This window comes from Pseudorasbora parva, chromosome 19 (genome assembly GCF_024679245.1).
Source record: "Pseudorasbora parva isolate DD20220531a chromosome 19, ASM2467924v1, whole genome shotgun sequence".
Lineage (NCBI taxonomy): Eukaryota > Metazoa > Chordata > Actinopteri > Cypriniformes > Gobionidae > Pseudorasbora > Pseudorasbora parva.
Window position 1 is genome coordinate 22015417 of NC_090190.1, and position 13825 is coordinate 22029241.

At 36.3% G+C, this 13825-nt stretch overlaps 1 protein-coding gene across 6 annotated transcripts in view; it reads right to left on the minus strand.

The window, feature by feature from the left end:
- phactr4a (phosphatase and actin regulator 4a) overlaps nucleotides 1–13825 on the minus strand; it is a 79820-nt gene that overhangs the window by 27375 nt on the left and 38620 nt on the right. For 3 of the 6 annotated variants that reach the window (XM_067426655.1, XM_067426656.1, XM_067426653.1), the window contains exon 1: nucleotides 9598–10010. The exons of 1 other annotated variant lie outside the window; for it this stretch is intronic. In XM_067426655.1, the coding sequence (XP_067282756.1) occupies nucleotides 9598–9652 (55 nt within the window). In that variant the 5' untranslated portion in view covers nucleotides 9653–10010. Of the gene's footprint in view, nucleotides 1–9597; nucleotides 10011–13825 lie in introns of those variants that run through there. 2 more of the 6 variants (XM_067426658.1, XM_067426657.1) reach the window with 1 other exon arrangement.

Consider the following 13825-nt stretch of genomic DNA (forward strand, 5'->3'; position numbering starts at 1 on the left):
CTGGTTTCAGAAAGACACTTTATATGCAACTCAGAAAATCCACTGCACACCAAAAATGTACTTAGTTTAAATAAAATGCAATTACTGTAATTCATGCCATGACCTCTTGTGGATTAGGGGCCAAGCACTGAAGGTGAGTATTGCAATCATTAGTGTTCCTATTATTATTATTGCTCTGCTCTTGAAGTCTATGGCAGTCCATAGAGCCCCTTGTGCCAAAGTTATGGCACAAATTTGGTACACAGATAGAGAACAGTCTAAACTTTAACCTCAATCACTCTAAAGGACCAACAACTGTCTAAAGATGCACTTATGTACAGTCTAATAACTTCTGACCCGTAATTGCTAGAAATAAAAATCTTGTCTGCCATTTTGAATTTCTTTGAAAACCTTGTTTTTCAAACTCCTTCTAGACCGTTGGTCAGATTATCACCAAAATTAGCTCAGATCATCTCCAGAACATGCCAGCCAAAAGTTATAAAATGTTTTTTTGATTGTTTTTTGACTGTTCTCGATTAACGCATTAATTAATTTGATGGCATGGTGCCAAGCTGATTCTGAGGCTGTAACACTGCAATGCTTTGCCAAATCACCAAACATTTTTGTGTGTCATTGTCTGCTACATTGACGACAAAACTGAATTGATCAAAAGTGATAAGCAATCATATTACATGTGATTTTATTTGTGATTTTTCAGCCATTTTGACTAAAATAACCCGTGTCTGTGTGTGCACAGTGCGATCTCCGTTTTCTGTGTGTAAAAGTGACGTAGGCCTATGTGTGTGCGCTTCACTTAGAGCAGTGGATTAATATAGAATTGACTTTAAATGGTTTTATTGCACACCTTCCAGCCAATCAGAATTGAGTATTCAGACAGACAATATAATAATAAATATACTTAATTATGTTTTGAATAGATGGAACTATTTACCAAAAAACCTTAATGAACTCTCTTATACATTAAACTCAAAAGTGTGAACAATCTACATGGAATCCAACAACCTATGAAAATCAAACTACATAAAAGCATTATGGTACTACTACAGTAACTTACCACCTGCTACACTGCTATCAGTTTGCAGTCAAAGTAAAAAGACTTCAAGATTCAGTATATACTTAACATGATAACTGTTATTCCTAAAGTATTTATAGTCCGACATACCAGTTTGAGTGTAATAAGTTGCTAAAATAGAATTGCATAACAATTACAATCCTTTCAACAGCCTAATGAGTCACATTTACAAGCGACAACAGTGGGTAGAGATTCAAAAAAGTTATATAAAAACTGAAACTCTGACTCAAACAAGTCATGATCTCACTGTGATTTACAGGACACCATACAGTTTTTGTTTAATGCAGTGACACCCAGCTGAGTTTTACAATTTTTTGTTACTAAACCCAGTACCTTTAGCCATAATACCATGTTGCATTATACAGTGTAGAGAAATATGTTTCCGTTTCACTTTGACAATACAATTTCTAGATATAATTATAGCACATTAAGCCAACAGGCCAGTTTCATAGTATTTCACAACATCTCACAGGAATCTAAAAGGTGCCACCCTTTGAATGTACATTTAAGAAGTATACGTGTAATCGGCGTATAAAGGTTAACTAATCACAGATCCATTTAACCTTGCTGGTTTAAATTAATGTTGCGTTAACATGATCAGCAATTAAGGTACAATAGACTGCTAAAGAAGTGTTCCAGGTTATATACAAGTTAAAGTCTATCAAGAGCATTTAAGGGTAAAGAAACCAAGTTTCCATAGTCCTTTAGTTTATAAACAATTACTATCACAGTGTATGGAGTACAGCATTACACCATGATAAATGATAACATGGACACTGTTTCCAAAATATAGTAAATATAAGACATAAGCAGATTTCAGACTAGGTTCTTTTGGCCGGTGAGTAGGTTCCTATTACTGGGAACAGATTTGTACTAGGCACCAAACAAGACAAGTGGGAAAAAAATAGTTATCATGGCCACAAATTAAGAGTTGGTTCCCACAACTTAAATTTGTGGCCACTAGAGCTGCACGATTCTGGATAAATTGAGAATCATGATTTTGTTGTGTAAAATGGAGACCCCGATTCTGAAGAAAGAAAGAAAAAGAAAACATCAAGACAATGAAAAAAAAAACAAAAAAAACATGCAAACTTAAGAGGTTCTGACAAAATGGTCAGAATCGACCATTTAAATAACACCCTATTTAAAATATATGTTAATTTGAACAAAATAAAAATATAGAAAAATATATTTGAATAGAGTCAATATCTCATTCATCATGAATTGTTTCGTTATTCATGATGAATCGGCGTATGTAAATAAATTCAATAATTCAATGACAAACATTTCACTTGTCACCACGTTCTGCCGTAACGATAAGCAATATGTGTCAAAACACTTTTCTAAAAGACGACTTACTCTTATTGATCAACTGATCAAATATGTACAGTGTTTATACCCAAACTATAAACTGTATTATTTATGTGTTACACACATATAAATACCCCGCTTTTTAAGTCTATTTATACGTTATTACACTTTGAAGCATTATCAGACCTAAATATGTAATTGGGAGGACTGGAGTGGCAGGACAATATCAGACTTAAAGAGAAAAAGTAAAACAGCAGTATCAGACTCAAAATATAAAATGGGACGACTGAAGTGGCAAATGCAATATCAGACTCAAAGAGAGAGAGAAAGAAAAAACAGAAATGGCAAAGCAGTATCAGACTCAAATATGGAAAGGGAGGACGGGGTTATAATAAAGGGAGGACAGAAATATTATCAGACTAAGGGGGAAAAAAAATCCTCTTAAATGTTTGTAACACATAAATAATGAAAATGAATGGTTGAAAAGACCAAACATTAAAACTTGTTTGTGAAGCTGATTCATACATGGCAGCTGCTCCCGCCAAATGAATCAATGAATCAATCAATCCTCCCAAAGTGCGTGTCCTCCAGCGCAGAACAGTTCACAGCAATGAATTGGAAATGCTCGCTCTGGCCCGCTTGGTTTGGGCCAGTGACACCCGTCATTCATTATCATGGGCAGTGGCAAAACACACGCTGTTCATGCCTTCGCTCACGCTTGCAATGTGAAACGCATAAAAGACTGCAGAATCCATGTCATTTAGGAATAAAATCGCATGGGTGTTTTGAATCGAGATTGCGATTTTTTAACGATTAATCGTGCAGCTCTAGTGGCCACGAGCTCCCTTGTTAACGTGTGATAAAATAGTTCCTTCATCTTAGGAAAACTGTGACTAATTTCTATCATTTGTAAATTAGTACAATGTGTCAATTTACTAAACTAAGATTAATGTTTTGTCACAATTAAATTTCATTATGTTCAATCAACTTAAATTTCTAAAATTAAAAGTTAACAATAGTTTTGTTTTCGATAACATCAAAATGCTTTGCATACGACTGAATTTAGAGAAATAAAAGGTAAAATTAAGTGTCATCATATATGTGTTTGAGTTCAGGGAAAGACTTAAAGGGTTAGTTCACCCATAAAATTAAATTATTTAATTAATTACTCACCCTCATGTCGCTGGACACCCGTAAGACCTTCGTTCATCTTCAGAACACAAAAGAAGATATTTTTGTTGAAAGCTGATGGCTGAGAAAGGCTTCAGATAGGCCTCCATTGGCATTCAGTACATTCCCACTCACAAGACTCATAAAAGGCACTAAAAACATCGATACAAAGTCCCTCTCACTACAGTGGCTGTACAACGGTGTTCTGAAGATGAACGAAGGTCTTACAGGTGTCCAACGACATGAGGGTGAGTAATTAATGAAATCATTTTCATTTTTAGGTGAACTAACCCATATATATATATACACACACTTTAAAATTTTTTCCACCTTTAGACTTGCTCCATAGACTCCACAGTATGTGCAATTTTTCCTTTATTCGAACAAGAATGTTGTAACATAGCAAAGAAAAGGCTGTGCAAATGATGTCTACATAGCATGAATAATGTATCACGAAAAAGAAAAAAAAAATGAGAGAGAGACCGTTAAACTGGTCTGGAGACACAAGACAAGGCAAGTCGTGTAAATGTATGACACACGGGGAGGTAAGGAATGTTCATAGGTCTTAGTAGCACCATTGGCATATAGGCCATTGACTGATTAAGCAAGCATTTGACAGCACACGAATCTTGGTTACTTCACTTGAAAGGGATTTTCCAGCGAAAACACTTTTAACGACACAAATCTTTAAATCAAAAACTACCAGCTCCTCTGATGTTGCAACAACCTCCCACTAAGCAATTGAGATACATACCCACACAGATTTGGCTGATATGATTTAACAAAAAATACAAACAGCTCTCCAGACAAGTTCTGCATGTCCCATACTCATTAGAGAGACACATTGTGGTGTCACACAAAAGCAGCATTTTTCAGCAGTCATTACTCCAATCTTCAGTGTCGCATGATCCTTCAGAAATCATGAGATGCTTTTATTAAACAAGCAGCATTTATAAATAGTTAAATGGCAGTGTATAATGAAAAAAGAAAAAGACAAGTAATACAAGACAACCGTAGTTTCACATTTTCAGATGAAAATTTGTGAAAAGTAATACTTGCTAGAGAAAAAGTAACCACTGCTAAAGAGTTGTGGGTTGTTGCCTGGGCATAGCTGTGCAGATGCTGGTGTAATGGATATTGTTTTGTGAAAATGTAGATATTTGAGACGTGTCACAATGAGAAAATTGTCAAAAAACTAGTTTGTTATTTTCACATTCCCTATTAAAAAAAAAATAAGTATGATTTCTTTGAATCGGACTGAGCTACACCAGTTTGAAGTCGATTGAATCCGCAAAGTCAATTTAGAGAAAAATCGAGTTCAAGTTTCCTGAAGGTTCCAAAACCAAAATAGCCAAGCAACCATACCTTAAAATCCCTGGCAATACATTTAACACAAGTCAAATAGGACATATATGTATATATAAAATATTACATAATTATTATTATAAAATATAATTTTTCCATGATACCACAATTGTTTGTTTAACATTAATGAGACTATATATTCAGACCTACTGTACCACACTTTTTCCCCAACAGTTAACCAAACGTTCACAGAAATCATAACAGATTTTTAAAATCATTACATTTGAAATACTATAATTATGTTATGACTATCTGTATATGTGTATATTGGGAAGGATCGCACGCTGTCTGAGGTGTCGGATGTGCACGCGCGTCGGCTCTGCCAGTCAGCGAGAGGGAGATGGACAAAGGAAAGGTACCTCTCAACGAAAACATACAAATAAAGATACTATGTGTGTAATTTCTTTTTGAAACATTGGGATAACTAGACGAGGGCTAAATGACCTCAAACTCAATAAATTTCACTTGTCTTGCCTGTAGCTCGAAATTATCCTGTGCGCAATCCGACTAATTTTGCCATTTTGCCAGCACAGGTAATATATATATATATATATATATATATATATATATATATATATATATATATATATATATATATATATATATATATATATATATATATATAAAGGTGAATAACACATCGATCATCTGGGTACTTACTAAATAAAGTTTTAAATATGGATATTTTTCTTAAACACACTCATTGCTTCGAATCAAAAAGCCTCTATTAATCCATCGGAGTCGTGTGGAGCATGTTATTTTCTATGGACTTCAAAAACAGCTACAACTACTGCTTGGATTAACGTTAGCCAGGACTTTTTAATATAACTCTGATTGTATTCGCCTGAAAGAAGAATGTCATATACACCTACGATGACTTGAGGGTGAGTAAATTATGGGCTTAGTTTAATTTTTGGGTGAACAAACCCTTTCAGCATTCATTTTCAACACATAGCCTAAAACAAAAATCTACAGCAATGGATAAACGCTAAAAGCAGTTTGGAACTGTTTTTCTTTGCAGAAGCTTTGTGTAATAGTTAATAATATATTTAAACTCAAGACAGTAGTTCATGTCTAATTTACTTTAGAAAAGTAGCCTTGTAATAAGCGAGATAATGTACAGAATACACCCCGACAGAGTGATCAGGACCCCGACACAAAGCGGATGTACATTATCCCTTACTTGATAACTTGATCATGAACTTAATTATTAATATATTAATATACTAAGTTCTCTGTTTGACCTTCTTAATTAACTTCGCAGCTTTTCCCACTAAATAACAGCATATATGGAATAACTTTAAAATTTTGACTGGTTCTACTTACTGATTACTCGAAAAACACACTGTTCTCATGTTGATTGGAAAAAGAAGGGCAGGGTGACTATAGAAAACAATGTGGCTTGTTGTCATGGAACCACGACCTTGATAAAATGGGATAAACGGGATGATAAAGTAATCAAAGTGAACGTCACAATCAGAGCACAGGCCACAACATATCCAACAACCCCAAGCACTGATCTTCACCTAACACACACACACACACGTTTGTTTTTGTGACATATGGGGACATTCCATTTATACTGAACAAACCGTATTTTCTATCCCCTTACACTGCCCCTGCCCCTAAATCTACCCATCACAGGAAACATTCTGCATTTTTACTTTCTAAAAAAAAAAACTCATCCTGTATGATTTATAAGCATTTTGAAAAGTGGGGACATGGCCAATGTCCTCATAAGTCACCCTCTCCTTGTAATACCTATGTCATACCCATGTCATTATAAACATTTGTGTCCTCATATGTCATAAAAACATGCCCAAACACACACACACACACACACACATATAGACACACACAGACACACACACACACACACACACACACACCTCAAACAACGCTTCTATGAAGCACTGCCTCAGACTCAACGAGCTCTTTGTTTCAGGAAGGTTGCACATTCCTCTCATATCAGTGACAAACGTGAGAATCGGATCAGAGTCAACTGTCCTGAAAGCACTGAGCGTAATAAACTTTGTTAATGGTAGACGACTTCACACAAGGACATCAAGAACACTGTGTAGAATGTAAATAAACACAGAAGTCAAAAGTCAGTGAACGAGCTTGTAAAATGATCGAACATTAAGTGAGAGGAAACTAGTGGAGAGTACTAAACAAACAGAAGATTCACGGCAACACCTTAAAACAACATGACAAGTCATCAGAAGGTGAAAAACTGGTGGTTAATTGAGCCCTAATAATACGATTTTGGTCACACTTTAGATTAGAATCAAATTATCACTATTAACTATGCCTTTTGCCTCCATAAACTACAAGTTACTGCGTATTAATAGTTACGGTTGTTGTTAATTTTTGGAATCGGGTAGGATTATAGTCATAGTTCACCCAATACTCACCCTCAAGAATTTCTTTCTTCTGCTGAACACAACGGAAGATATTTGGAAGAATGTTTGTAAGCAAGCAGATCTCCGCAGCCATTCACTACCATAGTATTTTCCCCCACTATAGTAGTCAAAGGCTGCCGAGATCTACTTTGTTACAAACATTCTTCCAAATAGCTTACATGTGTTCAGCAGAAGAAAGAAATGTATACAGGTTTGGAACAACTTGAGCATGACTAAATGATGACAGAATTACAATTTTTGGGTGACCTATACCTTTAAGAGCTGTAGAATATGGTAATGCAGAATAAGCCAATATCTTAAAGTAATATGCCTACTAATTAGCAAGATTATAGTGAGAATTGGATCCTGAAGTGTTACCAAGATTTTTTTTTTTAAATAAGTCTCATCAAGGCTACATTTGTTTGAATAAAAATATAATAATACAATAAAAAATGCAATTTAAAGAAGTGTAATTTGATGTTGTGATGGCAAAGTTAAATTTGCAGCATCATTACTTCCATTTTCAGAGTCAAATGATCCTAAAGAAGTCATTCTAATATGCTGATTGGCAGCTCTATAATTATTTTATTATATAGTGAAAACATATGTTTTACTTAAAGGGTTACTTCAGCGATTAGCATATGACTTTCTATTTGTAGAAACCCTGGAGTATATTCAAATGATTGAGCTAAAATGAGATTAAAACAACAGTAAAACATGTTGAGATGTATAACAATGATTCGTTTTCTGTCAATGAATGTATCCAGACAGTCGCTCTCTTGTCATAAAACATAATATATTAAAGTGTCTTTGTGTTTCCATGGTTTCTACAAAATAAAACTGGAAATCGAGGGTAACACGGTTATGATATCATAGATAGGTCGTGTCCTGGTTGACATTGCTTATTTCTCTGGATTTAAACCTTTGTGGAAACATTTGGGATAATGTAAGTACACAAGTCAATAGGGCTGTGCGATATTGAAGAAAAATGAGGTATGCAATATCTGGTTAAATAACGCGATATTCCATATGCGATACGATATTGCTATTGGTGTGTAAAATATTTTTAAATGATATATATTTTTTTATATTTAAAAACTGAGAATGATACGATTTATGTGTTTCACATTCTTTCTGGGAAAAGAAAACATCACTACAACTTCTAAAAGTGACCAGCCGTGTTTTAGCAAACATTTATGTCACAAATCGTTCACATTTCGGTGTGTGTGTCAGACAGCACAAGAATTTATTGCATTTAATAACTCTTTTTAACGTCAAGCAAGTCAAATAAGTAACAGTTCTCTGCTATACGCGTCGACCTAAAACATACACTTTTCACAATGCTGAAGTAGCCTAATAAAATCAATCAGATATTGTGTGCCGTTGCAATATGCATATTGCGATATGTACATTTGCGAGATTTCGATTATTTCGATATATTGCGCAGCCCAACAAGTCAACAACATATATAATGGTTTTTGGATATTTTAATCCAGAAATCGTACATATTGTGCCTTTAATTCAATGTGCATGCCATGCACCACACTATAACATCAGAAACAGTACTACGCTATTCATAAAAGCCTCAGCCTCCTTTCACACAAAAATTAATAAAAAATTGTGCCAATCATTCATAAAACCACTCAACTGATTCATTTTTGTAAGAATTGTTTTATGAATGAGGCCCAGAGCCTTTATTTGTCTTGTTTTGTCTTGAAGCATGCAGTAAAGGAAGGGCAAGGCTGCATGTTGGGTTCGACCTTGTAATGCAGCGATTATTTTAGGGTTGGAAAACAGCATCAACAACAAACTATTTGAGTCAACTTGAATCAATAGACAACACAAACAGGCATTCTCCTTTAACAATGCTGTACACATCTCCTACACCAAACACATGGTCATACATCATTAAAAAGATGCAATATAGAGACTGCTATAGAGAGCTTTAGTCAGCTACAGCGGAGCACGTTCTTATAACATCTCGTAAGGTCTAATCCGAGAGGAAGCGTGCTTGACAGAAACATGAGAATGTCCGATTGCACAATCGCCAGATTCCATCAGCGTACATTCACCCGACCTGCCCCTGCCTGCCTCTTACTCTTTCCCTCATGTGAAACAAGCATACACCTGCAATAATTCAGACTAGTAAAGTTGGCATCAGCACAGAGTATGCATAAGCACTACCATTTGATCGCATCGCGCCTAAAAAGCTAAACCGGTCTGGCTGGGCTTACAAACAAACCATAAAAATCCATACGATCTGAATCTGTGACTCACCTGTTATGTAGGCATGATTTGGGTTTAAAGTCTGAGTACTTGCTCCCTGTCCCATAATCTTGCCCTGTCCCCCCAAGTCCCGTGTGCCCCGTCCTCTGCCTGTCCTGGGGCCCGCGGCAGGGAGGGCAAAACACAGTTCCACTATTCTCTGCGAGCAGGTACTCTCGCTCTGTAATCCTAGATGTTCGTGCTCGTGCTCGCCGGTTCGTCCCTCCTTCTTACTCCACAACTTCTGTTTTGGTGGTTTGCTTGCTCTCAGTCAACGACACTCATGAAGGTCCCGCCCTCTCCACAGCCCTGACTTCATAAATAACATGGGCTGCTTGTCTGAAGTATGTCAGCTGGCAAGGATGCCAATCATTCCCGATGGCAGGTTTTTCAGAGACTAAGTTCACAGAGGGAAACTCTGGAGGGACCAGAGGAGGTCGAAGCCAGTCTTTACCTCTTTTTCTACACACCTTCATTTCCCAAAATGCATTAGACGGTGCAGTCAGTGTAACCTGAGAGTGGCTGAAACCTGAGCAGGGGTGAGGTGGAGCCCTTGACTGGCAGGAAGTGACATCATAGAAAGGCTTAAATTACAGCGAGTGAGACTGATAGCGAGTTGGCAGCACTGGCTGATTATTTATGTGTGTGTGAGCATGAAATGAAGACAGTTCACTGTATACTTTGATGCGGAGCACCTAGGCGTAACCAAAGTGGGAGGGAAAATTCCAGACAATTATGCTGATGAGAACTTAAATTAAGAAATAGTGTAGTAAAGTGGTCGATATTACTCTCCTCCACTGCTCAGTATCATCTAATAAGAATATGCAAACTTGTATCTTACATTGGGTGAATAAAAATGTTTTAATTTCCGCTTTTATCAAGAACAAAATTGTATTTAAGTTTAAATTGTATAAACAATTGTAAGTCTTTTTGTATAAACTAATAAATACAGCTTAATAAAAATAAAATCAAAATCAAATGAGTGTCTCGGAAGCTGTACCGTCACGTTATAATCATGGATACCAACTTAACTTTTTTTCTGAACAATTATTGCAATGGATGATTTTCTATAAACTGGTGTCAGTAATTTTAGTGAATGTTAAGTGAAAGAAGGTTCTCCTCAAGTTCACACCATACAGTGTGAAACATAACCATACAGATGTGGCTAGAATTATCTACCGTTTACAGAAGCCACAATTTCACAATTTCTTTATGCTTTCTTGCTTTCTCATGATCTCAACATACCAAAATACTTTGTTTTCTCGTGATCACAACTTAAACCTGTGTACTCGAAAACAATTTTATTTCCCCTCCGGTTTCAGAGTTCAGAGGTCTTCTTTCCAAAAGGTTACTGTTTAGAATGAAATAATAGGATAGTTACTAATGTTCTTTTTAATAATAAGAGTTCATTAAATTAATAGGTTTTGAAAATAACAATACAAATCATATCAAAATCACAGCTGTTGCATTTTAAAAATCACTATCACTGATGCCTCAGACAACAATTTTTAAATTCTTTTAGCTCCATGGATTCAACCTACTTTCTTTTTTTAAGAAATAATTTAATTTTGAATTTATTTAAAAAGGATGCATAAATTTGATCAAAATTGGCAGTAAAGCCATTTATAACGCGACAAAAGATGTTAATTTCATATAAATGCTGTTCTTATGAACATCCTATTCAGAGAATCCTGAAAAAAAAAGATCTGTTTCCACAAAAATATTTTATTGTTTTCAATACCGATAAAAACCTATTTTAAACTATATTATTAGTTCACAATATTACTGTTTTATTGCATTTTTAATCAAATAAATAAAGAATTGGTGAGTATAAGAGATTTCTTTTAAAAACATTCAAATGTACCAACTCCACATTTTAGTTACATTAGGATTTAACCTTATGTAAATCCCTCTGGAAAAGGGAGTTCTCCACACAGGACATGATGTGGCTAGTGTTATCGTTATGTGTGGGAGTCTGGGATCAGAGAGATGGAGCTCTGAGACTAGAAGGAGAGAAAAGCAAGGCTGGCTGTGTTTAGTGCCAGTCAGAGCCAGGTTGTCCAGTGAGAGAGAGCGACACACACACACAAACACACACACACACACACACACACACACACCCACCCACGCACGCACGCACGCACCCACGCACGCACGCACGCACGCACGCACGCACGCACGCACGCACGCACGCACGCACACACACACACACGCGCGCGCGCACACACGTTTGGATAAACTCACTTAAGCTGTCAGGAGACAAAAGCCAGACAAGTGTTGAATGACCCAAGATAGACAAAACTGGTTCATTAAACAGGATACAACTTAATGTTGGACATTAAATGCTCTTAGTTTATGTAAACCATTGTATAAATATCTATTAAAAGATTTTCCAAATATCCCACTAATAAATGACAGAAATAAGATTTACAGGTCGGTCTGCACTTTAGATAAACATAGACAGCTTTATTCTGTCAGAAGAGCATGTTAACAGCACTGCCCTTTTGTTGAGACAGCGTACAACTGCAAACATTTCCCACAATCAGTTTTAATCTTAAAGGAGTACTTCTGCGCTGGGAAGATGAATCTGTATTTAAACTGGCTCATTAATGTAGTAGAAATGTGAAATTATTTTTTAATTTAGTGCTTCTAGACTGAGAAAAGACAGAAAATGTATTTTTATCTTATGGGGATGATTAGCGCCATGGATTCACAGTGCATGTTGAGTCTGGTGCTTTTTCAGTTCATGCCTTTGAAAGCTTAACTTTCATAGGAATTAGTTTGAGAAATTAAAAGACTTACTTTGCTCTGCTGGCCAGTTTATACATGAATGCCTGAGGCTGCAGCTGTGAGTGTGATCTCCCATCCCCCATGCGCGAGTTGAAAACATGCGGAAATGGCTCCCTCTGCTGGCTGTAGTCTTTAGCCTCTGGCCAACAATTCCTCCAATGGCGCAAATTGACGATATTTGCGTCATGGGAGGAATTTTTCCAGAAATAAAATGCATAAATCTCGTCTCAGGGGGATATGAAGGGGGGGAAGCACAATCATTCGAATATACTCCAGGGTTTCTAGTGATACAAAGTAGGGGTTGCACCGACTAGTCAACTAATCGACCTTAATAGTCGCTAGTCGCTGGCCTATAGAGGGCGCAACAGGATAAACAATTTCCTGACACAGGCTCTGTTTTGAACAGTTCAAAATGACAAATAAATGCATACTCTGTGAGCTCTCCACAAGACATGTTTGATTATACCATCTGGATGCTCAAAATTGATCGGGAGAATGCAGGCTTATTGTACATGTAAGTTAATCATCGCGCTAAACTGTGTGCTTCATTGCATCGCGCACACGCACACACACACACACACACACACACACACACACACCCACACACACACACACACACCCACACCCACACACACACACACACACACACACACACACACACACACACACACACACACACACACACACACACACACACACACACACACACACACACAGCCTGATCATGCAGTGATCGCGCGCACCTCACACAAAACCATTCAGTAGCGCAGAAATGTATTGTCAACACTGTTCTGTGATTTATCAGAAAATAGCTTAGAAACTGAAAAGTTCTAGCATATATTTCTTGATAACTAAAACTCACAGCTTCACTATTAGTAGAGAGATACTGGCAGGTAGAATTAATTCACACACAATCACTCACTAATACATTCATATCTTTATTGTACTACTTTATCTGTATCTTATTCAGAACGAGCAGAAATCTGTGAGAAATATAACGACCATAACACAAAAGAACTGATACAAAAGCTGTTATGTAGGACCAATAACCTTATGGGCAGCGCCGTTTCATATGCCATAGCTGTCCTGTGCACAAGAATACCCGAGTTCGAGTCTCAGCTCAAGGCTCATGGTTATTTGTTTATTAATGACGTCATCAGCGACTAGTCAACGTCGACTCGACTTTCATCACATAAATGTCGACTTTAAAAAAATGGAAGTCGTTCAACCCCTAATACAAAGCCATATGCTAGTCACTGAAGTAACCCTTTAAAAAGGGAGAAATTTTGATTTATTTTATTTAAATTCATAATTTGTCCCCATGTAGTAAATAAATGTATCCCTTAAAACTCCTCTTTGATCACCAAAATTATATATTTAAACGTTTTGTTCGTTTTATATATATATATATATATATATATATATATATATATATATATATATATAATGT